The sequence below is a fragment of the Leuciscus leuciscus genome (genome assembly GCF_965113295.1).
Source record: "Leuciscus leuciscus genome assembly, chromosome: 7".
Taxonomy (NCBI): domain Eukaryota; kingdom Metazoa; phylum Chordata; class Actinopteri; order Cypriniformes; family Leuciscidae; genus Leuciscus; species Leuciscus leuciscus.
In genome coordinates this window covers 29,980,104-30,006,606 of record NC_138731.1, presented here as the reverse complement: position 1 = coordinate 30,006,606, position 26,503 = coordinate 29,980,104, and the positions used below count along the sequence as shown (strand labels likewise).

Here is a 26,503-nt window from a genome sequence, read left to right as displayed (position 1 = left end):
GAGAACATCATGAATCCATTTGCCAAACCGTGTTTTTGCCTTATCCGAATCACGGTACACCTATAATAAGTGTTTATATTCGGACTATTCAGACTGGTTCGGGTCTGCAATGCTGCGGAGTAGCCCATTTTGCGTGACTAGTCATATACATAAACTGAGAGAAGTAGCTCCGTCTACAATGTTCTTCCGCAAAACGCATGCAGTTCTGTTTATTAACCGCTAGAGCGCCAAAAGTTACATGTATTACAAGTTACAGTATACATATGTATTATAATATTTATATATGAATGATTGTTATAACATAGAATGTTAGCCAAATTTACAATCCTGATACATTTAAATCAAAATAGGCAAAAGTCAATAATCAACTATGATTTTATTTTTACGTATATATAAAACAATATTGATTTGTAAACATATTTTACATACAAATGGCACAGGGTGATCACAGTCACTTTGAGAAACAACATCTGCATATATGATATGCTTGTTTTACATGTACAGTAGGTCCTAGTTTCCTGCAGACAATGATATAACAACTGTCACATGCATTCACATTGGAGATTACAGGGCTTGACAACAGACATGCCATATCCCATTATAGACACAATTACTGTGGCACAAATTACTACTAAGTTTTAAGGGATATGAAACATGTATCACAACATACTATAAGACAGTGTGTAAAGAGCTCAGGTGTCTCTGCGAAATGCATTATTTTGGTGCATTCTAAGACTACACTCTTAAAAATAAAGCTTCTTCAATGGGTCTTTGCAAAGAACTCTGAGTTATGAGAACAAGAGTCATTTTCCACTGTATACATTTCTTTGGAATGTTACATTAAAGTTCTTGATGTTACATTATAGGTTTTTACATTATGGTCTAGAGATGGTTTCGTATATTTAAATAATAAAAAGGTCCATGTGGAGGCTGATAACCTATTTTTGGGACTAACCTTTTGGTTTTTGGCTGGTTAGTATCACCCCTGCTGGTAGATGTATGGTTCTAAAAAGCATTTTTCTCCATTGACAACTATTTAAAATTAGCTGTGTATTCTCATAAAAAGCACTTGTCGTCACATTGACATTTAAATGAATGTGAATGCTAATGGACAGCTTTCTCCAGGTATTCTAAACCACATGGTTCACCCATGAACCTTTATTTTTAAGAGTATGCAAAACATTTTATATGTCTCATTTTCCTCTTTTCCAGAGTTGTGCATGACACAATGGGCCCTATCTTGCACCCAGCGCAATTGACTTTGTACACAGACGCATGTATCATTCCTATTTTGCACCCATGCACAGCGGACTTTTCCCTCCACAGACGCACGTCTGTAAATTAGGATATTAACTTGCGCTCCCGGGGCGGTTCAGTGCAAAGAGGAGACGTGTTCCGGCGCAAACGTTCCCTGATGCTATTTTGCAGGTTTAGAAAACAATTCCGCCACTGACCAGGAAAAACCTAGTCTAAAGTCAGTGGCGCGTTGTGCATGTTATTCATATGCTATTTTAAGGGCACATGCTTGGCCATAATCAATGTAGCGTGTGCACAACGCGCATGCACTTTGCTTATCTCATCTACACACAGACGCAGCAGTTCTCATTTTTAGAAAACCATACATTATTACAAGGAAAAAATATTAACAAACGAGGGAAATCATTGTTGTGTCCATGAAGATGTGAAAAATAGGCATAAATCTAGCTTACACATTTACCCAAATTTTTATACGCCTGTTTAACCGAAGCTAATTTGGGTGGGTTTCTCCCATCCCCATACAATGTCACTTCTCTGTGTTTTACGGCCCTGACGAGAACGTTGGTCTCCTCGGCTGTGAACCGCTCCTGGCGTGCGCCTGGCAAATCCGCCGTTATAATAGCAATCCGCCATGGAACAAGCGTGCCTGCTCTTAAAGGGAATGTGAGATGTCGCTCTGATTGGTTTATTTCACGTTACGCCCAAACCACACCTATGAATAATGAAGCTACTTCAGACCAACCCATTTTAGATTTGCGTCGGGCGCAAGAGTCATTTATCCCGCCGGTATAATAGCAACAGCGCCCAAGACCCGCCCACAAAGTTACTTGCGTTTCGCGCTTGATACTTGCATTTCAGATCGTTAAAATAGGGCCCATAGTGTATATACTGTACATTGATGGCATTACACTCAACTCTCATTCCTCAGGGTCCTTAGTCTCTTCAGAAAGCTGAATCTCTTCCTCTATCCTCATAGACTGCAGCTCATCTTCACACTGAAATAAAGATGAAGAAATGCTTAAAACATGACACTCTTTTGCTTTAAGTCAAAAAGTAAAAAACAGACATGGTCATGCACCAGTTTATCTTCCTTCTCCTCCTCGGGGTCAGAGGTCATCTGCTCCTCTGCACTAAAGTAACCATCATGCTCCACAGAGGCATCCAGAGAAAGGGATCCTTTAGACCAACCTGAGACCAAATGAAAGAAGTTAGAGAAAACATAGATAAAAGTTAAAAAGGATGGGGAACAGAGTTTGTATGAGGGCCATGTAGAGATGACAGAGAAAGTACCATTGAAGCCTCATCATGATGTGATTGACAGGGGACAAACCAGTAAACATTTCCAAAATCACACAAAGAGCATGCGTGAGTGTGTGTCAGTGGTATGTTCCAGGTTCAATACACGTTAATGTCTATCAACAGCATGAATAAAAGGACAATCTGTCCACAGATAACAAATTGTTGAACAGAAGGAATCACAAAAGCGCTTTGACAAAAATATTTGCTGCACATTTCTGCTTTGAAACCCTCTGTAATGTCTTGCTCCATTAACTTCCGTGGTAAATCATTACCATAAACACGTTTTTGTTTGTTTTTACAAACTGAGGGACTAGTCAAAAAAATTTTTTGTGTAACCGATGCTGTCGATAGAGTTTAACCCGAAACAATCTTGTATAGACAAAGACGTGGTCAGAACTACTCAGAAAGCATCAGATGAGACACACATATAACCTACAAGCACATGTTGGCCTAGTAAGACCTCAGTGGAGTATGCATGAGTGTGCACATACGTGTGTACTCAGTATGTGTACCTCTCCTACGATTTTGAAACAGGCTTGATGTACTGAACCACCTGACTCCGCCCAAGTTAGGGTGTGGCCCTGTTTCTGGGAGGAAAATAACCAATCAGATGGCATCTCTGCATCTTCTTAGTATGGCACATTGCCTGAACTGAAGTACACCTGACAGAGTTTTGAGTGAGCTAATCCTTTGAGGATCAGCTCATTTTCTGACTTTAATCTTTAGAGAGCTTGGTGGCTTGGTGGTAATTAATTATCTGTTTTTAGCATCAGCCATTTTCTATTTTTATTTTTTTAAATCTCTTGAAGAGAAGATATCAAGAACATGTGAACTTCATGTTTGGTTTTCAGTCTGCTAAAATAGGTCACCTAGAGGTGTAGGGTCACTTCGGATGTCCTGTCGTTTTGGTTTTGTCTCAAAGCTGAATGAAGACCCTGTAAACCACCAAAAGAAACAGAAAGAAGTTAAAGGGGAAGTTCAAACAAAAAATGAAAAGTCTCTAATGACATGATGTATGTATGCATGTCGTAGAGTTGGATTTTTTCACTCACCTTTCACTCTCTGTGTTGTTCCAGGTTCTAGAATGTTCTCAAGTTCTTTGCCTCTTTCCTCTTCTGTCTTCTGTTTCTCCACTCCTCCACTCCTGAGGTTACTGCGTTCACGTCTTAAGATGTGATTAATTTCATGTTTTAAAATTAGCTCCAATATAAATGTGTAAATGTGATCGTGTGTAATCGTACCTGTTAGTTGAGCTGGCATCTGAGGTGAACTGATCAGGTGCCTTCTGTTGACTTGCCTCTACATAACAAGAGCATGCATTTAATGCATCTTTGTGTTAAATCGGTCATCTGAATGCGTCACACATTTCTTTCCAAACAAACATAAAACCAGACCAATACCTTTGCAGGCCTCCAACTGTCCTGTTAGAAGTTTCCGGATTTCTGTCACCCAGATAGTCTTAACCTCCTCAGACACAGCCTACAGGATAACATATAACAGACTTAACATAATGTCTGATAACATAATCTTTTTAATAGGAATATGAACTAAGACACACTCTTGTGCTCACCTGTACTGTGTAGACCTCATCCCTTGAACTGGACCAGATCTCAAACTTCTTGCTGTCCCCTTTAGCATGCTCTGTTATTCCGAAAGCAGCCATCTAATGAAGACAGAACAGAGACCATCAGGTAAATAGGCTATTGAAGTATAAAAAATAAAAAAATAAAAATAAAAAATATATATATATATATGTGTGTGTGTGTGTGTGTGTGTGTGTGTGTGTGTGTGTGTGTGACCTTGCTCATTTAAACATGCAAATTAGGCATACTCTTATACGCAAATTGAATTATATAAAAAGCACTAGACTCCAAAAAATAAAAATAAAAAAATAAAAAATCTGCATGGCATTTGACCAAAAAGGTTAAATATTTGAGTTTGTGCATTTTATTAAAAAAATGCTTCTCGCATTTTTTTACATAATATATAAATAAATACAATTTAATATGATCCATAAAATATATCTGAAATGTTGCATTTTCTATTTTAGGAAAAAGTCAGATTATGAAAAATGCTTTTTAAAGAAGCAACTCTGGAAGTTACAAAATTTTTCTCAGTCTGGGAGAAATGCTATGGTTAATTGAACATAACAGAAGAGATGGGACTAATAACCAATATGAGCTCATCATCATTTTATAACATCTTTTATTACACTCTATGTTATTATACTCACACTAAGCTCCTGTTTGAAGCTATATGAGGGGGCTTTCTCATATCCCTCTCCGCTCTCCTCTCGTCTCTTGCAGAAGAGCAGGGCTTTCTCGTGCAGGAACAGGTGTCTCTGCATGGGCTTAAACCTAGCCAAATCTATCACCTTCACATGACCTCTCTTATGCTCCGCCCACACACTGAACGACCCCTGCATCAGCAGGCGACCCAGGTCTCCAAGGTTACCCTGCATAGAATCAATAAATATTGCTTGCAGATGTGGAATAAATAGAAGTGACAGAAAACATTAATTAATATTAATGAAAAGGATGAGAGTAAAGCGTGTGCATGCCTTTTACCTCATATCCTGTGATGGCAATGAGATGCATTGAGTCATTTACAGCCTTCAGGATCCCTAGTATGGAGGAAAGAGCTGCCTGCAGCTCCACTGAGCCCTCGCAGCCTTTACTGTACTTAATCATCTCCTAAAACACATTTCAAAGAAAAATTACATGACCCCTGAAATGGAAATATTGACAGATCTTTTCTTCTGGACTCTTTTCACAGACTGTGATTGCACATTTCCACAGTTATTAACATTGCAAATCTAGTAAAGTTTTTCATATTTTTATTTGTAAAAAATGCTATGCAAATTTATAATACTATACTTTGTTTTGTTTTACAAAAAAATAAAAATAAATTCACACTGCTGCGTAGGTGTTTCAAATAGAACCGCTGAGGGATTTATGACAAATTTCACATCTTTCTCTCTTCTGAACAACATAATCAATCTCTCTATATTTTTCCCTTCTTTGGAAAGTCATGGAAACTCCATCATAGATTTTTAAACTTTTGCTATTAGTGCAAAATGTGGAAATGGCCCATTGTGACGTATAGTTAAAGTTAAACAGATTATCGATTTTTTTTTTTATAAATGAAGGGCGGGGACTTGGTCCTTTTCCATTGGTTGTTGATTGGCTGGAGGCAGAGGCAGATCTGACAGTGAGTTAAAAGTAGATTGTAAGAAAGGAGCAAAGAGAAATCCAGCATACGTCACCAGAGAGAAGTTGTTTTTACCAGAAGATCGAAATAATACATTTTTACTGAAGATTATTATTTTTTTATTAAATGCAAGGAGGAATCGTTCAGAATAAGATCAACAACATGCATTTAGAATATAGAGTGACGTTTTAATTCATGCTGACTTTAAGATGCAGTTCTTACCATTTATCTTATATTCAGAAGTCTAAAACAAACCCCAGTTATTACATCTCGACACACACACACACACACACACACACACACACACACACACACACACACACACACACACACACACACACACACACACACACACACACACACACACACACACACACACACACACACACACACACACACACACACACACACACACACACACACACACACACACACACACACACGCACACACACTAATACCTTCAGCAGGAGCTGGTATTTAGTGATCCTCTGCACAGGCTTTAGTAAGTATGAGTCCAGCCCCAGCTTGTGCTCTAGTTTCTTCTGACACTCCTGATGCACAAACACAATGTGGTAAACAGCTTTCTTTCACAGAGAGGGCCTGATGTCATCAACAGATTGTGTTAAGTGTGTATGTGTGTCTGAGAGTGTGTGTTTGGAATAGAATACTAGAGTACTTCACACACAGTGAACTTTAAGGCAAATGTAGTAGGTCATCCAAATATTACATGCAAACAGAACATTGTATATGTATACACTACATACTGCAAATATAGTATGTAGTAGTAGTAGTAGTAGTATGCTGTTTTAAATATGTATGTGTACATACCTGGAAGAAGGCACAGTCTGTGCACTGCCTCCAGAGGCTCTCAGAACGAGGCTTGTTGTGACAGTATTTCTCATAAATCTGCAGCTCCCTCATCTAAACAACCACAATGACCAAAGGTCTGAGCATCACTGAGAAAAATAAACTCCTAAAAGTTCACTTTTACTTCATACTTCAAAAAATGCTTTGTTTTCTTGCTAGTTATAAAAAACTCACCCAGTCTAAAAAGCAGCTGCCCACAAGCTCAGGACAGTCAGTGTATGTCTCCAGCTCTTTGAGGAATATTCTGAAAGGAATTTAAAATTAATTGTGAAACATTTATTTGAGAAGTGATTAATTAATTTAATCAGTGATATCTGCGAACAAATCATTTGCTAAAATGAATCAAACTTTACATCCTAACTAATGATGCTACTAACTATTCTCCAAATAATCTTTTACATTTGAATGCTGTTTATCCACTCCACTAGATGGCGCTCACCTTTTGTGGAAATTATAAATCTCCTGCATGTTCCCAAATAACACATCCTTCTTGTTCTGCAGAGCTGCAGGAATGAGAGGAGCCATGGAGGGGTTGTCCATCTCAGCAGCGTATCCCTACAGCACACACACATGACACATTTAATAGGGGGGATATCACAAAAAACAGGATTTTCATGGCACTATAATAAAGAGTTTGGTGTAGACCTGCTTCAACTTTCACAACAATAATCTACTTCCCAGGTCCAAGAGGACTTCATGGGGCAAAAACGGATAAAACAGGATAAGGCCACTTTAACAACATTTCAGGAATATATCCTCCCACATAATAAAATGAAGTAGTTCCTTGATGTGAAGATGAATTTTATTTAAGAAAGAACTGACAGATTCACTTACCTGCAAAACACACAAAAGCTCTTCCACATATGCTCTCTCTGTTTCCAGTAACTCATTCATTACATGCCTGTGAACAAACACAGAACACACAGATAATGAGGAACTTACTGTAGAGGGGTGTTGATTGTCTAGTAAGGCACATGTTTCCCCCTTTCCCCTTTGACCTTTGACCCTGGACTGACCTGCGCAGCACAGCCAGGGTTTCCTCCTCCTCAGATACAGAAGCATTGCGACTGCTCCCGTCAACCTGATCAAAACTTACCTACACAGAGAGAATCATTATTGAGTAATAGTCAAGGCCCTTAACTTACATAGAGTTCCCTACATGAGAGAGAGGTTTATTTCATTTGCTTATACAAAGAGAGTGATTTACAGTTTCTCAATCGCTTTGGCTCAATTCTCTTTCTTATTGATTTAAGCAAATTGCATGTGTTTTGGCATATGTGCAAAGAGTAAGTACAAATGTTTACAATTCGCACAATACCTAAACGCACATGGCTTGTTTATCAAAACTGATGAGTTGATTCTCAGTGAAATTGCCAAACTCTTCACAACTTCTAAACATTCTTTCATCATGTGAGCCATCACATGCAAAATTATGTATTTAGTTATCAAAATCTATCAGACATGTACAGTGTGTATATTCCATAAATGTCTAACATGGAATGTTTGTAATGTCTGTTAAATTGGCAAACAGCCTGACATATTGTAATCACAATCTTACTAATCAACCAATCAAGTTTGGAAGCATATATATGGAGTTTGCCAAGCACAATCACTACTATTTTTGAACACAGAAGAACGTCACAAATCACAATCCTAAACAGCAGCAGCTAAAGCAGTACTGGATAAATATATTTGTATTCACACAGTACATTTATTGTTGTATTTATACATGTTATAAGCGGAAAATTCAGTTGCTTGCCATGGAAGAGCAATAGGAAGCTATAGACTGAACTGACAATCTTGCATAGTAGGCTGTAGAAAATCAACAAATTATCAACAAATTGTCAACAAAAAAAGTAGGACAAAAAAACAATTTGTATATAACAAATATTTCCATGGTGAAAAAGCATCTAAACATTTTGACCAGAGTGGCTCACACGATGACAAAAACACTTTTTATTTTGGTGGCATTGGCCAATTTACTGACATAATAACTACAACGTTTTGGGTGAGTACCTATGTTTTGCAGGCATGTAATAGAGTTCTGATGCTCCAGCAAACAGTTGTGAATATTGAACTTACAGTTTAGAGAATGTTAAGACTGTTTCAAAAAAATGTGCCAAAGCGATTGAGAAAAACTGTCAAATTATTGAAAAGGGAGGAAAATACACTCTAGCCATTGTAGATGAATTATACATACTTGTTTACAGGACGCACTGCTGTCTAAGTCCTCGCTAATACAGATGTTCTCGTGATCCCTGTGAGCTGAAAGAGAGAAATACACCAATTGCCTCCATTTTACACTTAAAAAAGTTACAGACAGATAGATAGATAGATAGATAGATAGATAGATAGATAGATAGATACCAGGAGATGAGAGTGACTCTGGTCGAGGGGCCACAGGCTGGACAGGGCGTGTTTGTTTGGCTGCTAGTTTTTTCAGGCTAACCCTCCTCCTCTCAAACATCTCCTGTAGAGAGGCTTTCTTCTCAAATGCACGCTTCACCTGCTCCTGTATCATTACACATTATGTAATATAATATAACACAATATAAAAAATATGTCTTTATTTTATTTCTTTTTTTACTTATTTCTATTTTTATTACTAAATAAAAACGCTTTCAATTTCATTTTGTGCTGTTGACTACAAATTAAACTGAATCTAATTTGAATTATAAGTGAGTTGCATGTATAGGTATGAATTCATATTGCCTCACCCTGAGCTCATTGTTCAGTATGCTCTCATATTCCAGCCAAACTGTGCTAATCTCCCACTGCTGTTTCTCATTGGCTGTCTCCAGGTAAAACTCCAGCTCTGACAGTGCTGACTCCGCCCCCTCCTGTGATTGGCACTTGTCAAGAGGCTGTGATGCTAGCATGTAAATCCCATCATCACACCATTTACACACCTGAAAGAGAAAAAGTACAGAAGAGAACGTGGTGGAAACAGATTTGCATATACAGTATGAAAGTGTGGTTACATGTCTGTGCGTGTGTGTAGAGAATTTGCATGTAGCTGAGTGAAGGTGAAGACTTTGTGCACCATCACTCCAGGTCTCCCTTGCTAAACTAGTTCTGTCTTAAAAGCTTTATGGCTGGTGTAAGGTAATGGTTAAATACCTGGGCTGGTAACTATAAGATTTATATAATATATTTATATAATATATATATTAAAATTAAAAATCACCGTGTCCAGTCTTCTGTGTAGCTCTATAGCCTGTGTCAGCATGGTCTTCTTGTCTTTTAGCTCTTGGATGAGATTGTCTCTTGCTTTCTGTAGCTCACTGCATTTTACTGCGACACTGTCATCACCATTCTGAGAGCTGTCAATCTCGAGAGCTTGGCCCTCGGCAACCAGAGATCTTACTCTGTCCAGCACTTCCTGCAGAAAAAGGAAGTGTGTTAGAGAGGAGGTATTCATCACAAGGGTTATTGAAAGCTTTCATATCAATTAGACTGACACATCTATGCATATATGTCTGTGGATACATGATAACACAACAAGATTGTTCAGATGGCGGGGACTCACACAGACTTTCCTTTCGTGATTGGTCAGTTCTTGAAGGAGGTGTTCTGTTTGGGCGGGGCTTATTCCAGTATCTGAGAAGGCATTCAGCGTTTCTGTTGCCTGCTCCAGCTCTGTTTGCAACTACAAGACCATAGCAAATAAAAAAAAGAGCAAATATTATTAGTAAATGCTAATGTTATTCAGTAATAAGAATAAGCTGTAAAAATATGAGTGTCTTTTAAAAGCAAGACCTGTTGAAAGCTGTGCTCAAACTGGCAGAGTTTCAAACATAGCTCCAGTTTATTTTGATGCTGAATCCAGAACTCATCAAATGCTATAGAACTCTCATTCAACTGGGATAATAGCCTGCAAGTTGGCAGGGAACAAGAGAGAGAGAGGGATATATGAATGAAATCTGAATGAGTAAGTAATTGACAGTGCATACATTAAACAAAACAAATATTACATCTATATTAGATGAAATGTGACCCTGGACCACAAAACCAGTCACAGTAAGATGAAATTCTGATTGCTTGTAATGTAAATCAATGAGATTTTTGTATATATCTATCAATAATATGTGACCCTGGACCACAAAACCAGTCACATGGGTCTATTCTTTGAAATTGAGATTTATACATTATCTGAAAGCTGAATAAATAAGCTTTCCATTGATGCTATAGTTTGTTAGGATAGGACAATATTTGGCCGAGATAAAACTATTGAAAATCTGGAATCTGAGGGTGGAAAAAATGGAAACATTGAGAAAATCGCCTTTAAAGTTGTCCATTTATGTTCGCGATTGTGCTGCATTCACTCACAAAAATAAACTTTTTATATATTTACGGTAGGACATTTACAAAATATCTTCATGGAACATGAACTTTACTTAATATCCTAATGATTTTTGCCATAAAAGAAAAATCGATAATTTTGACCCATACAATGTATTTTTGGCTATTGCCACAAATATACCCGTGCGACATTGTGAGTGGTTTTGTGATCCAGGGTCACAAATATGAAATAGTGTATAAACCACTAGTATTGTTATTGCTAACTAAAACTATTAAAATTGAAATAAAACTGAAATTAAATTAAATATAAATATTTAATGAAAATGTTTGCTTTGGCAACTAACTGAAATAGCCCAAATAAGTTTAAGTTGAAATACTAATATTACTCAAACTAAAATAAAAATTTATTAAATCTATATAATTTTTTTTAAACTAATAAAAAATACTGAAAATAATAAAGAAAACAAAAAATAAAAGTCAGTTCTAAATATGAATAAATACTATATATATATAAATTATTTTTGTTTAATGTTTTAACCCATTCAGAAAATGTATGGATGAGCATTATCATGTGATTCACATGACTTCGCACTTGTATCTCATTGTTATCTCATGCTTTAGGACCTCAATAGACAGTTGGACAGCATAAATTACATTACAGTGTTATTTTAGAATTCTTATATAATATATATATATAAATTAAATACATTTTAGTAAGACAAAAAAGTGTCCAGGGTGCTCAGGGAGTTCAGTCAGATGTTTGAAGGTGCTCTTTGGGGTCGGGAATTCAAATAAATATAGAAAAAAGAAAATCCAAGGCACTCTTCTTCAAAATTATTTAAAAAGCCTTTATTTTACTGGCTATTTCATAATAGAAAATTAAAAGACATGGGGAGAAGCAACCCACGCGTAGCGGCGCAAACAGCCTTCTCCAGGGTTTTGAAGAAGAGTGCCTTGGATTTTCTTTTTTCTATATTTAAATAAATGTAGTATTTTATATATATATATACATATGTTTATTTATTTATGTATTCTTTCAGATTAAGATGCAGAAAAACAACAGAGGGAAAGTTCTAGAGGATTTCTACTAAGAAAGAGTCTGAGATTTACCTGTGCACTGTAGCAAGATTCTCAAGCTGATCGGGGTTTAGACTGCTGTCCGGATCTCTGCGGACCGGTTCCCTGATGTTCTCCAAGAGTTTACGTCCTTGGCTGAGAGCTTCTGCCATCTCTTCCTAAAGAGAAAACAATGAAGCAAAGAATAATTTTGTAAAAACCAAAGGAATGTGTGAGGTGGCACATACTGAATACTACTGAACATATTGAATGCTTTTTTTTCATACTTTCAAACGGTCTTTTCTGCTGGTTTGTGCATTGAGCAGATTGCCGGCTGTTAGGTGGTTGTTAGGCAGCTCTGTTTCTGCCAGCTCTCTGCCGAACATTTGCAGTCTCTGAGCCATCCTCTTCAGTAATGCAGCGAAGCTTTCAAGATCCTACCGGCACAAAGAATTCATAATTTCAAATATGATGTATATCACTGGTGTAGCTTGTTTCATTTCGTTTATGCATAGGTTTTTAATGCGGACTCAATTTTTCTCCAATTAAAAACATTACACAGAAACATCATTAAAATTACTTTTACAATATGTTTCAATCATTTTCAATTATTTTCAATTAAATGCCAGAAAGTTTTATCAATAGCTTTATCAAGATGTTTTAAGATTGTTCAGCAAAAAAATCCAGTCATTTCAAAAGGAATCCACTTTTTCCCAACAACTTTAAGTTGTCCATGTGAATTCACCACATTGACCAACAGAAAGCTGCTTGGTTTGAAAGTGACTTGTGTGTGAGTTGTGTTTCTTTGCTACCCTATTTTTGCTGTGATTACATTAATGTTAGCGCACCTTTACACTATAATGAAGCAGGTCGTCTCATTAAGGCCGCAATGTTGCAATCACACGAAAAGCTGTGTATTATTAATATTATGAATGAAAATTTTTACTTTATCCACCCGATTATTGGGCAATGTCACTCATGAAATAAATTAATCATGGCTGACAGCAAATTATGCATTTCTACAAGTGAATTAATAAACAATCTGAATTCACGTGATTCTGCATCCACACCACTGTCAGTATAAAAAATACAGAGTACAGAATACTTCAAGATGTGTGTTTGTTCTTACGGTGCGATGAGAAATCCAGGTCTTGTGGCAGTAGTATTGAGAGCCACCCAGGTCTTGTGTCAGTTGACTCCGCTCAATATAAGAGTGCAGATCAGCCACTGAGCTTAGCATGATGACCTTCAATACACACAGGCTTCATTATTTACAACGACATGACACACACAATCAGATGTGGCCTGTATAAAACAACAACACCACACATTCAGGTTTCGTACCGGTACTTTAAAGTCATCTCTGTGGAGTTTGAAGAACACCTCAGATAACGTTCGCTGCAGGATAGCACTGGGTCTCAGCACCAGAACAAGCCGAAGATTAGCGGGAAACCAGCCCTACACACAAACACAAGAAAGCACTCCAATTCATATTATACATAATAAATATATCAAATGGATATTTTTAAATATATTATAGACAATAAAACCAAATATCCAGATGTGTGTGAAGTATCTGCAAAAATATTATTGAAGACAATATTTATGTGCATTTATATAGAAGAGACTCAGAAGCCACAGGTACTGTTAGACTTACTGAGATACGCAGTAATGTTGCCTTTAAACACGCCCATCGATCTTGACGCCTATCAATCACTACGATAAAGCCCACACCTGCTGCACTCAGACTGATGAAGACACATGCACATGTGTTACTGTGGTCAGTATGTATGATATTCAAATGTGTGTTAATTTGTGAACTTACCTGGGAATACTTGTCAGGTAGGTAAGAACATTACGAAACTCTTGGTCTCCAATTTCACTAAACGAAGGGAATTCTGGGAAGATAATGATAGGGCTTCCATCCTGTCCCCTCCCCCCTAAAATAGATAGACAGAGAGAAATATGAAGAATCAAAGAGAAAAATCCTGCTCCTATAATCTTTTACACAGGCAAACAGCAGGGGCCAATAAACATCAGAAACCGTGCTGTCCTGTTGTCTGTGTTGGCATGCATCAAAGATCTTAAATTAGCACACAGGCAAACCAATAAAAAACCTGCTCACACCACCTGTATGCTATGTTACAGTTTTCATATTGTGTGCTGCTGCTATTGAACAACAGCCAAACTGTGACATAATACCAGATCGGCTTGTTAGTGTTCTTATCATCTTGCCAGCTAGCGTCAAGAATTTTGGTTTTAAAACCACATTTTATCCCTGCTGCACCATTGACAAGACTGCGCCACAATACCAATAAAAATTGTACAAGCAAAGCAAGAATAGAAAAGTGTACCATCCCTGAACCTTATACACACCAAACCACTTGCCTGTGCAAAACCATAATGATGCTAGCTTGTTATGGGAGGTAACCAGGCTGTTGCTATGTAGTTACTAAGGAGTTCTGAGTGGTATTTTGCATGTAGCTACACTTCCGTTCAAAAGTTTGGGGTCGGAAAGATTTTTTTTTTTGTTTCTGAATGCTCACCAAGAATTTGGTTAATTATATTATATTATATTTTATTATTCAGTGTCACATGATCCTTCAGAAATAATTCGAATATGCTGATTTGCTGCTCAAGAAACATTTATTATTATTATCAATGCTACTTAATATGTTTCTGGAAACCATGATACATTTTTTTGGATTTTTTTTATTAATAGTTGTTGTTGTTTTTTTTTGCAACAATGTGAAAGACTTTACTGTCACATTTGACCAATTTAATGCATTTTTAATGAATAAAATAATTAATTTCTTAAAAATTAAATAAAATCTTAAGGACCCCAAACTTTTGAACAGTAGTGTATATTGTTACTAAATTGTCATATTGTTAGTCATAATCTATTTGTTACTATATTTTCAAAAGAGACCAATATTGCCCATTTTACATTGATTGAAAAGTTACTGAAAAGTAATTGGTCCTCACCAATTATCATTAATAAATATAATCATAAAAAAGAAAAAAGAAAAAATGAAGAGATAAAGACACAAGTGTTGTCAGTATTCCCTCAGGATAGAAACTATGATTTCCCCAATGTATAAAGCGAGATTCAAAAATGTCACTTTATTCTTCCTATCTATTTTGCTCCTTTAAATCAGGATGAAAATACAAGGTGAAACATCGGTGGGAAAACAGAGAGAAGACAGTGGTGATGGAATGGAAAAAGAGAGAGAGAAAAAAAAAAAGAGAGAGAGAGAGAGAGAGAGAGAGAGAGAAGAGAGAGAGAGAGAGAGAGAGAGAGAGAGAGAGAGAGAGAGACACTGGGTGAAGATCCCAATGTGACAAAAATATAAATTTGGCAAGTCATGCCTTCTTCTCCCTGTCTCCATGACAACAGGACAGAGATTGTGCAAGCATCGTTTACTCAGTTCAGTTTAACGGTAACAACCTGTCAGCAAAAACAACACATATTCAGATTAAATCCTTAAAGCTGCAGTGTATGTACATGCCTGTATTTCACAGAAGTGTTTCTAAACACCAAAATATATTTTTCCTCTAAGTCGTTTTTTTTTTTTACATGCTTTACAGAGAAACACATTCAGTTTAAAGAAATTATCCAACCACCTATTACAGAGAGAAGCAGGAAATGATGGGAAGTGAATTTTGACTAACAAATCTACACATACGCACATGTGCACTAACGTAATGTTACATATTCAAATACATAGTTTTTTGTGCTCTTTTTTTACAACTCTTTAATACTACAATATATTTTATGTAAAAAAAATTATTACCCTCATTGAGATAAAGGAAAGTGTTTCTATTGCAATATACTAGAAATGTGTTGTATGAATAAAATTCCTCCTAAAATAAAAATGTGGATGGCATAACTTTAGTCTTGGAGGAATTTGATAAGAAATGTTAGAGTTTTTATTGAAATCTCAGACTCCAGATTTTAGTATGTTGGCAACCATGGAGACCTTGTTGAGATCTGATGTGAAACTCTTAAGGAGACACGTATGAATATGATTACTTTTTTTATTTTTCTATTTTTAGAAAATATATCCAAGAATTAAAACCCATAAGCAAAAATATCCATCTGCTTTCTATGAGACACAATTGAGATCTCATTTGAGAGATCCAAAGAGATCTCATTTGTTTTTCTATTTCCCTGTGGATTCTTACAGTCGGTCCCTGGATAATGTTTCAGTTTCATGGATAAAGAAAGAAATGCAAATATAAAGAATATTTACCTGACAGGAATGAAAACTGTCTCTTGAGCTCAGTTATGATGTCAGCAGCGAAGAGAGGACTGGACTCCTTCTGCATGATCTCATCTGTAACAAACACACAGAGACACACTAACATCACGTCTACAGTCGACGCTGACAGCATCGTTCATTATAACAGGAGCGTTCCAGTTCTCCCTGTAACCAGGGCAAGACAATCCTGTAGTATTACCCTTTAAATTAAGTTTAAAACTCTTCTGAAAATCTTTTGCAGTGCCTTACTTGCACAATAGCAAATAACAAAACAAAAAACAGCACTTATCTTATTGTTGTTATTGATGATAAGATGAAATAAACCACAGGTGAAGAAGTTAACCACAGGTAAATAGAGCCTACAGAGTCTACATACACACTAATATATCACTGGCTGTCTTGAATGTATTGTGTCTTTGGTTGGTGTATATTACCATCTGAGGGAGGTGAATCTTGCCCAAAGCAATTCCCATGCTCTGGTCAATGGCACATCAGACATGTTTAGAAAGAAAGGAGTAGGTGATTTCCTATCTATCTCAACCAAAACCACCTCTGGATATAGTGCCTCAAAGTGCGTACAACTAATTATCTGCATGTCCACACCTTCTATTGTATATCATGGCCTCAATGTTTTTTTTAACTGCAGGATTAAGAAATGCTTTTTTTTTTTTAAACCTACACAGCAATCAAATATTTAAGCAGTACTTAAAAGGAAATGACAGAAGAGGCCTGAAAAGAGGGAGAATATATCCATTGCATTCTTTTGTTCTTCTAAAATAAGAGCGTGTTGTCCCATTGGAGTCAGATTTACCCCCTTAGGATATTCACACACACACTGGACAGAAAATCATCTGTCACATTTCAAATGAGCTTTTATGGTAGCACTCACCTGTTCTCTCTCTCTCCTGCTCTCAGTTCTAATCACTTATATTTAGTGAGCTTCATTTGTATAACAAAAACTGCACAACTGCATTGCCAAATTTGAAATAAGTATAAATAAGAAATAGTATAATAAAGTAAAATAACAATAGTGCAATTAGAGTAAATAACAAATTAACATAATTAATTGTATAAAATATATTTAATTATTTTACATTTTAAAATAAGAAAAAATGATAAGGCCTTACTTTGGAGCCAGTGGCAACATCTGGAAAAATTGTAATATTTCTCAGCCTCAGCCAGAGGAATGCACATAGTTTTCCCTCTGTTCTGTACATCCATCCCTCTGTTTCTCTCTTCCTCTAATGTCTCACTAAATCCTCGGCCGTCATGTAACCATAAGCAGTTATCTCAGAATGAGCTACCTGAGACAGGTGCACCAGTCAATGACTTCCTGTTTTCTCTCTCTCTCTCTCTCTCTCTCTCTCTCTCTCTCTCTCTCTCTCTCTCTCTCTCTCTCCTCTCTCTCTCTCTCTCTCTCTCTCTCTCTCTCTCTCTCTCTCTCTCTCTCTATTTCCAGACTTCCTGGAATGAACTGGTCTCCTGACGCACATACAAAAGTTCCCTTCACCTGCAACATTTTTACAGTATAACTGATAACAGTGATGGATCACTGACTGTAAAGCACTGTACTTCCTTTGTTTACACTCTCTCTATGTCTGTCTATGTCGGCACAATCACCCCAAAAAAAGTCTCCTGACACAACCCCCCCCTGCCCCCCCCTCCCCCACCGCCACCCCCAGGAGCCCCTTCCCCCATCAGATTGGTGGATGAATGAGAGCCTGTGTGTGTCTGTGTTTGGTTGGTTTCTCCACAGTATAAGAGGAATCTCAGAGTGCCATCTGATCTTGCTGAGGAGGGAAAGATAAAAACTGAATTCAAACCAAGTTACTCAGTAGCACTGGTAAACCTCTCTCTCTTTCAGACACATACAAATGTAAATACACATTTTCCTTAGGAGTCTCTGTGGGCAAAAATATTACTCCAGTCCAGACTGAGTCAAACTAAAGTTCATACGAAAACACATAATATTTCACAATAAATGGCTCTAAGTAAAAAAAAAAGTACTATTGGAGCTTAACTATCACTGTAACATTTTAGTACACAATATTAGGATTATCATTGCACATACTGTATAGTGGTGTAGCACATGGGTGAACGCAAAAACAAAGGGAGAGCTGGATCCATTCGCAAAAGAGTTCATTAACAAAATAAACAAAACAAAACCACAACAGAGACCAGAGAACCAGAGAACCAGGGAACAGATAACAGAATGAGTAGCACCAAATGTACATCCATGCAGCACAAGACTCGACAAGGAACACACAAAAAAAACGTGGGGTTTAAATACTAGAGGGGTAATAGGCAAACAAGACACCTAGGAATGATCACATAACTAGAAAAACTATGAAGGACTACAAAAATGGAATCAGGATCAGAGGATCAGAGACCCAGGGCGGTTCCGGCAGAGCAGGTGACCATCACAGCGGAGCAGGCGGAACAACAGACCACCACAGCGGAACAGGCGGAACAACAGACCACCACAGCGGAGTGGGCGGTACAACAGACCACCACAGCAGAACTGCAGGCAGAACTACAGACCATCACAGCGGAGCAGGCGGAACTACAGACCACCACAGCGGAGCAGGCGGAACTACAGACCACCACAGCGGAGCAGGCGGAACTACAGACCACCACAGCGGAGCAGGCGGAACTACAGACCACCACAGCGGAGCAGGCGGAACAACAGACCACCACAGCGGAGCAGGCGGAACTACAGACCACCACAGCGGAGCAGGCGGAACTACAGACCACCACAGCGGAGCATGCGGAACAACAGACCACCACAGCGGAGCAGGCTGAACTACAGACCACCACAGCGGAGCAGGCGGAACTACAGACCACCACAGCGGAGCAGGCGGAACAACAGACCACAACAGCGGAGCAGGCTGAACTACAGACCATCACAGCGGAGCAGGCTGAACTACAGACCACCACAGCGGAGCAGGCTGAACTACAGACCACCACAGCGGAGCAGGCGGAACAACAGACCACCACAGCGGAGCAGGCGGAACAACAGACCACAACAGCGGAGCAGGCTGAACTACAGACCATCACAGCGGAGCAGGCGGAACTACAGACCACCACAGCGGAGCAGGCTGAACTACAGACCATCACAGCGGAGCAGGCGGAACAACAGACCACCACAGCGGAGCAGGCTGAACTACAGACCATCACAGCGGAGCAGGCGGAACTACAGACTACCACAGCGGAGCAGGCGGAACTACAGACCACCACAGCGGAGCAGGCGGAACAACAGACCACCACAGCGGAGCAGGCGGAACAACAGACCACCACAGCGGAGCAGGCTGAACTACAGACCATCACAGCGGAGCAGGCTGAACTACAGACCATCACAGCGGAGCAGGCGGAACTACAGACCATCACAGCGGAGCAGGCTGAACTACAGACCACCACAGCGGAGCAGGCGGAACAACAGACCATCACAGCGGAGCAGGCTGAACTACAGACCATCACAGCGGAGCAGGCGGAACAACAGACCTCCACAGCAGAGCTGCAGGCGGAACTACAGACCACCACAGCGGACCAGGCTGAACTACAGACCACCACAGTGGAGCAGGTGGAACTACAGACCACCACAGTGGAGCAGGTGGAACTACAGACCATCACAGCGGAGCAGGCGGAACTACAGACCATCACAGCGGAGCAGGCGGAACTACAGACCACTACAGCGGAGCAGGCGGAACTACAGACCACTACAGCGGAGCAGGCGAAACTACAGACCACCACAGCAGAGCTGCAGGCGGACCTACAGACCACCATAGAGGAGCAGGCGGAACTACAGACCACCACAGAGGAGCAGGTGGAACTACAGACCATCACAGCGGAGCAGGCGGAACTACAGACCACCACAGCGGAGCAGGTGCAACTACAGACCATCACAGCGGAGCAGGCGGAACTACAGACCACCACAGCGGAGCAGGCGGAACAACAGACCACCACAGCGGAGCAGGCGGAACAACAGACCACCACAGTGGAGCAGGCGGAACAACAGGCGGAACAACAGACCACCACAGCGGAGCAGGCTGAACTACAGACCATCACAGCGGAGCAGGCGGAACTACAGACCATCACAGCGGAGCAGGCGGAACTACAGACCACCACAGTGGAGCAGGCGGAACTACAGACCATCACAGCGGAGCAGGCGGAACTACAGACCACTACAGCGGAGCAGGCTGAACTACAGACCATCACAGCGGAGCAGGCTGAACTACAGACCACCACAGCGGAGCAGGCGGAACAACAGACCATCACAGCGGACCAGGCTGAACTACAGACCACCACAGTGGAGCAGGTGGAACTACAGACCACCACAGTGGAGCAGGCGGAACTACAGACCATCACAGCGGAGCAGGCGGAACTACAGACCACTACAGCGGAGCAGGCGGAACTACAGACCACTACAGCGGAGCAGGCGAAACTACAGACCACCACAGCAGAGCTGCAGGCGGACCTACAGACCACCATAGAGGAGCAGGCGGAACTACAGACCACCACAGGAGCAGGCGGAACTACAGACCACCACAGGAGCAGGCAGAACTACAGACCATCACAGCAGAGCAGGTGGAACTAAAGACCACCACAGCAGAGCTGCAGGTGGAACTACAGACCATCACAGCGGAGCAGGCTGAATTACAGACCACCACAGCGGAGCAGGCAGAACTACAGACCACCACAGGAGCAGGCGGAACTACAGACCACCACAGGAGCAGGCGGAACTACAGACCACCACAGCATAGCAGGCGGAACTACAGACCACCACAGCATAGCAGGCGGAACTACAGACCACCACAGCGGAGCAGGCGGAACTACAGACCACCACAGTGGAGCAGGCGGAACTACAGACCACCACAGTGGAGCAGGCGGAACTACAGCGGAGCAGATGGAACTACAGACCACCACAGCGGAGCAGGCTGAACTACAGACCACCACAGCGGAGCAGGCGGAACTACAGCGGAGCAGACGTAACTACAGACCACCACAGTGGAGCAGGATGAATTACAGACCACCACAGCGGAGCTAGCGGAACTACAGACCACCACAGGAGCAGGCGGAACAACAGACCACCACAGCGGAGCAGGCTGAACTACAGACCACCACAGCAGAGCAGGCTGAACTACAGACCACCACAGCGGAGCAGGCGGAACTACAGGCCACCACAGTGGAGCAGGCTGAACTACAGACCACCACAGCGGAGCAGGCGGAACTACAGGCCACCACAGCGGAGCAGGCAGAACTATAGACCACCACAGAGAAGCAGGCGGAACTATAGACCACCACAGTGGAGCAGGCGGAACTATAGACCACCACAGGCGGAACTACAGTGGAGCAGGCGGAACTACAGATCACCACAGCGGAGCAGGCGGAATAATAGACCACTACAGCGGAGCAGGGGAACTACAGACCACCACAGCGGAGCACAGAGAGTTCATAGAAGACCTTTGTGTTAGTGTCAGGGCAGATACGAAGTTCAGGCACAAACTCCATGGTGGGGTCAGAACAGACAGGAAGCTAGGATGACCTTTGTGGTCTTATCTCAGCAGACAGTGAGTTCATTGATGACCTTTGTGGTCGTATCTGGGCAGAGAGAGTTCACTGACAACCTCTGTGGTCGTGTCAGGGCAGACAGGAGCTAGTTCGGGAGCAATCACCGCCACCTCGAGAGGATCCTTAGCGGTCACTGCCGCTTCAGGAGATGCTGTAGAGGTCGCCGCCGCCTCGGGAGAACCAGGAGAGGTGTGTGTGGCCCAAACACACAAGATAGCCACCGTCATCACAGGAAACACACAATCGATGGTAGAAAGGCCTCAGAGACCCCCAAACTCAGGATCATTGGACTTGAAAGATCTGGGACCACTGGGCTAAAGGGTGTTAAGATGACCGGTCTGGGGACTACTGAACTTGGGTGCATTGGAACCACTTGGATCCCGGCTGCTCGCACTGACATCAGCAGAAGGCATCTTGAACGCCTTGGAATAGCCTATGTAGCTTCAGGTACGGCAGCCCGAAACTCTGGCATGGTGGTCTGGACAGCTGGAGACTCTGGACTTGGGACCAACGGATTCGGAAGCACAGAAAGCTCTGGACTTGAGATGGGTGAACTCAAAAACAAAGGGAGAGCTGGATCCACAAGCAAATGAATTTAATAACAAAATAAACAACAAGACCAGGAAACCAGGGAACCGAGGAACCGGGGAACCAGGGAACCGAGGAACCGGGGAACCAGGGAACCGAGGAACCAGGGAACCGCCAAACATTCATCAGTTATACCCCTTTTTCACCAAGGCAGTGCTGGTGCCGGTTCAGAGCCGGTGCCTACTCGCGAACCAGTTCTTTGTGTTTCGACAGACAAAGAACCGGTTCTCGCCCAGGAAAATTGGTTCCAAAGCGGCACCAACTCTTTGCTGGACTAGAACCGTTCTTTTACCACGTCATGCTTACATCGGGGGCTGGGGGCGGGGATATTGTCAAACTTCTTCTCGAACGTAACCTCCGTCTATAAAGTACTGTAGTGCTCCAGTAGTGTTCCAGACGAGCAGTACAAATGTGTTCTAAACGTCTTCTTCTGACCCCAATATAGGATCGCAAAGCCAGAGAAACATTTGCAGAAAGACAATGTAGTCCAACATTGTAATTGTTATGCTTGAAGTTGGGAAAGCTAAGTCGTATGGCAACGTACACAGTGACGTAACAACGTAGTTCGCTGGGCTCTCTAGTCAGTGGAAAAACAAACAGGTTCTGAGAAGGTTCGCAAGTTGAACCAACTTGAACCAGCACCAGTTCCGAACCAGTTCTTTTTTGGTGGAAAAGGGGTATGTGTAGGTCAAGACTTGACAAGGAACACAAGAAACAGAGGGGTTTAAATACTAGAGGGTTAGTAGGCAAACAAGACACACCTGGGAGTGATCACAGAACTAAACAACAAGAAAAACTGCAAAAGGACTACAAAAATGGAACACAGGACAGGAAACAGGAACAGAAACGGGGTAAAATGCAAACGAAAAGTCCAATTAACAAAACACACGAAACACAAAGCCATACATAACAAGTGGGGTCCAAAAATCAGAGGCTATTTTGAAAATAAAGGATTCTAAATCTTAATTTAAATCTGTAAATAAACAAAGTTGTAGTATTATGGAAAGTCTAAGATTTGGCACTATTTCTATAGGTTACTAATCAAATAAGCAAATTTGTGACACTGATCATGTGAACTCTTTGTACAGATAGTTAGATGTTCTTGAAGCTCAAGATGCTCTTTGGATCATTCTCAAAATATACTGGAGAACATGATCATAAGGTTTTACACAAACTCATTTTTATTATACTGATAATATCATTTGTAATAAATAAAACTACATTAAATTAGAGACCTTTTGAACATATAAAAGCGATGAATTTTTGCCAGTGTTAGCATGCTTTCACTCACTCTGTCCTTGTGCCAGCGGGACCAGAGGAAGCTGTCCACAATCACTGCCTTGTTTGGGATGCGTTTTCCTGGATTTCCTCAGCATAACTTTCCCCTTTATTGCAGTCTGATACCTGACCTCACAGTGTTCTTTAACTACAGTACATGGTACTAAACTCAAACAGTTGACTGCAATTGTTAAAGCTTCAGCTAAACTTAATTTCAGAACAGCTATAGTTAAACGACATACATGCTTCCCTAAAGCCTGTGTACTTTAGAAATACTGCAGCAAGCCGTGCTGCTACTGTGGAAAACTGTGTTTTTATGGTATCCGTTTTTGTACTCAGCAGTAACTCTGCCAAACACACACACACACACACACACACACACACACACACACACACACACACACACACACACACACACACACACACACACACACACACACACACACACACACACACACACACACACACACACACTTTGGTCAAGTCACCCCCAGCATGAATCTCACAGGACAGTTTTTGGAATTCTCTTCCAGCCTTGGGCTTCTGAATACGTTCTGAATTACTAGGCCTACTGTATCCTATTTGATACATTAATTTCACATGACCATGAACATGATCAAAACTTTGCTGAAAAACCTGTTGTACACAATCTTCTACATGCCTTCTGCCCTCAGATTAATAGTTCATATTTTTTAGCAAGTAAAACACCTTCTAGTGTCATCCGAAAAATGTCTGCCGAAAAATGAAATCTTACATTTTTATAAAGTAAACATAATAATTACTTTTATAATGTTATTAATATTTCAAGATGAACATTTACTGGACTGAAGTAACTTATATTTACTTGCTTATTAATATATGTTTTATATTTAATCAAAAAACATATTTTTGTTAAAAAGTATGTATCAAAGATACAACAGGCTTTTGAAGAATGTTTATTTATACATCTCTCAGTCATTGTGTTGCATTGCATTATATGTTTTGCCCCCTACAATCAAAACTACAGCATTTAAATATCATCTTCCAACGACATATTATTGATAGACATATATAAAAATCTCATTGATTTACATTACAAGCAATCAGAATATCATCTTATTTTTTGGCCATTTAAATAACAACAAATGCATTATTTGGATATTTTTGCTAACTTTGGGCCTTTGAAGAAAAAAAGAAAAGAAAAAAAAGGTGTTTTTTTTCTCCTTGAGTGTGAGCTCCATATTCTCACTGCGTGGGCCATAAAAGCCTGATGCATATCAAATACAAAACAAAACATACATGCAAACTTTTTTAAGGTTTTCATTTATATTTAGTCTAAAGGTTCAATAAACTGTTCCATTAAAAAAAATCCATTTTTTAAATAAACGATTATTTCACACGTCAGGGTAAATATTTTAATTAAACAATATCACACAAGAAAGAGTGCTGTTGTTCCAAATATCAACTCAGCTATAATTTGGCCAATACGTTGACCATGAAGTGACCAAAATTTGTGGCTACATATAAAATGATAATGTAGACAGTACTGCTGTAATTTTCCAAAGGTGAGTAATTCTTACCACTTAAAAACATTACCGAAGCTATCAATAAGCCACTCAGTGTGTAGAGGCATTTCACCAAGTAGCTCTTTAATAAAAACAAGCTGAGTGACAAACATACTCATTTAGGCTACAGTTCTTACCAATGCTGTGAGAGACATTGCTCAATCTGCGCTGTAGCTCTTGCACGACTGCCTTCTCTGTCTGCATCCAGATCATCGCCATCCTTCACTCCAGAGGGAAGGAGGACGGATAGAGTGGACGTTATGAGAAGAATATCACCCTCTGTCCTTCAGTGATGGGCAATTCAGCATCAGCATCAGCATCACAGAGAGAGACGGGGGAAGGGGCTCTCTGATGACACACACAGTCAGACAGTCTATGAATATAACCAGTGGAAACCTCACACGCATGTGCACATAGAATGGCATGACCTGCTGCTGTTTGGACTTTGGCGCCATCACCTGTACTGTTTCTGCTATTACAGCACACCACAATGCACCTGGAGACTGGAGTGGAAGCAAGAGGGCAAGATTGAAATAAAGAATTTAATTCACTGTGATTGACTTGAATTTCATATACAGAATAACAGTATAAGAGAACAAAAAAGATATTTATATATTTTGTCACATTGATCAGAACTTAGGAGGCATGCTATGGGTTTGGGTTTAGAACTTTACAGGAACTAAACTTTTCATAGCAGTATTTCAGCAGAAATATAGAGATAATGATTATTTAGTTAAACCTTATGTTCGAAATTGCTATATTTGCATTTGTCTGTTGCCAATACAATCTGTTATAAGTGAGCATGTTTCATGATCGTTATCATAGCACTACTATACTGCATACAATATAAAATGCATTTTTACATTTTCTGAGAGAAATGTGTGTGTGATGCTGCTTACCAATGCATGTTGGCGGCGGTTGGTTGCCAAGGTGTTGCTGTGGGGTTAATGTCTTGAGGTTGAATATAGGCTACTCGTTGCTATGCTGTTAATATTTGAATGCATCCTTCATGGGTGTTTAATCGTCCACCAGGCCAAGCCTTATCAAATACTATTTGAAGAAGTCAAGAATCATCGATGTTACACGACGTAGGCCAAAATGTGGTATCGGATATTGAAGGTGTAGGCCTATAGCTCATGAACTTTCAACTTCTTCTTGTAGGCTAATAGTTTTACTTAATGAAACATTTTATGGAACTGTTTCATCAACGATATATATATATATATATATATATATATATACATTCTGACTTTTTCCCTAATAATATCTTG

General features: G+C 40.1%; 1 protein-coding gene across 6 annotated transcripts; it reads right to left on the bottom strand.

The window, feature by feature from the left end:
* Positions 1–357: 357 nt before the first annotated feature.
* On the bottom strand, positions 358–25,596 carry mcf2lb (mcf.2 cell line derived transforming sequence-like b). Of its 6 annotated transcripts, none has more exons than XM_082175224.1 (30): positions 25,370–25,596; positions 16,246–16,329; positions 13,818–13,932; positions 13,650–13,740; positions 13,337–13,450; positions 13,122–13,238; positions 12,280–12,429; positions 12,047–12,171; positions 10,394–10,508; positions 10,164–10,283; positions 9,822–10,016; positions 9,352–9,543; positions 9,002–9,146; positions 8,835–8,899; positions 7,651–7,730; positions 7,469–7,535; positions 7,074–7,189; positions 6,809–6,878; positions 6,596–6,688; positions 6,226–6,318; positions 5,124–5,249; positions 4,790–5,011; positions 4,127–4,219; positions 3,957–4,035; positions 3,798–3,855; positions 3,609–3,721; positions 3,426–3,491; positions 3,069–3,143; positions 2,336–2,445; positions 358–2,252 (listed from the first exon to the last, which is right to left on the bottom strand). In XM_082175224.1, exons 1-30 carry the CDS (start codon positions 25,449–25,451, stop codon positions 2,175–2,177), a joined length of 3,249 nt encoding a protein of 1,082 aa, XP_082031350.1. In that variant the 5' UTR covers positions 25,452–25,596; the 3' UTR covers positions 358–2,174. The 6 variants fall into 6 exon arrangements, with proteins under 6 accessions (XP_082031350.1, XP_082031351.1, XP_082031349.1 ...); XM_082175225.1 differs by lacking the exon at positions 25,370–25,596 and adding an exon at positions 17,382–17,574 and having other exon boundaries at positions 3,609–3,709; XM_082175223.1 differs by lacking the exon at positions 25,370–25,596 and adding an exon at positions 17,382–17,573.
* Positions 25,597–26,503: the final 907 nt, after the last annotated feature.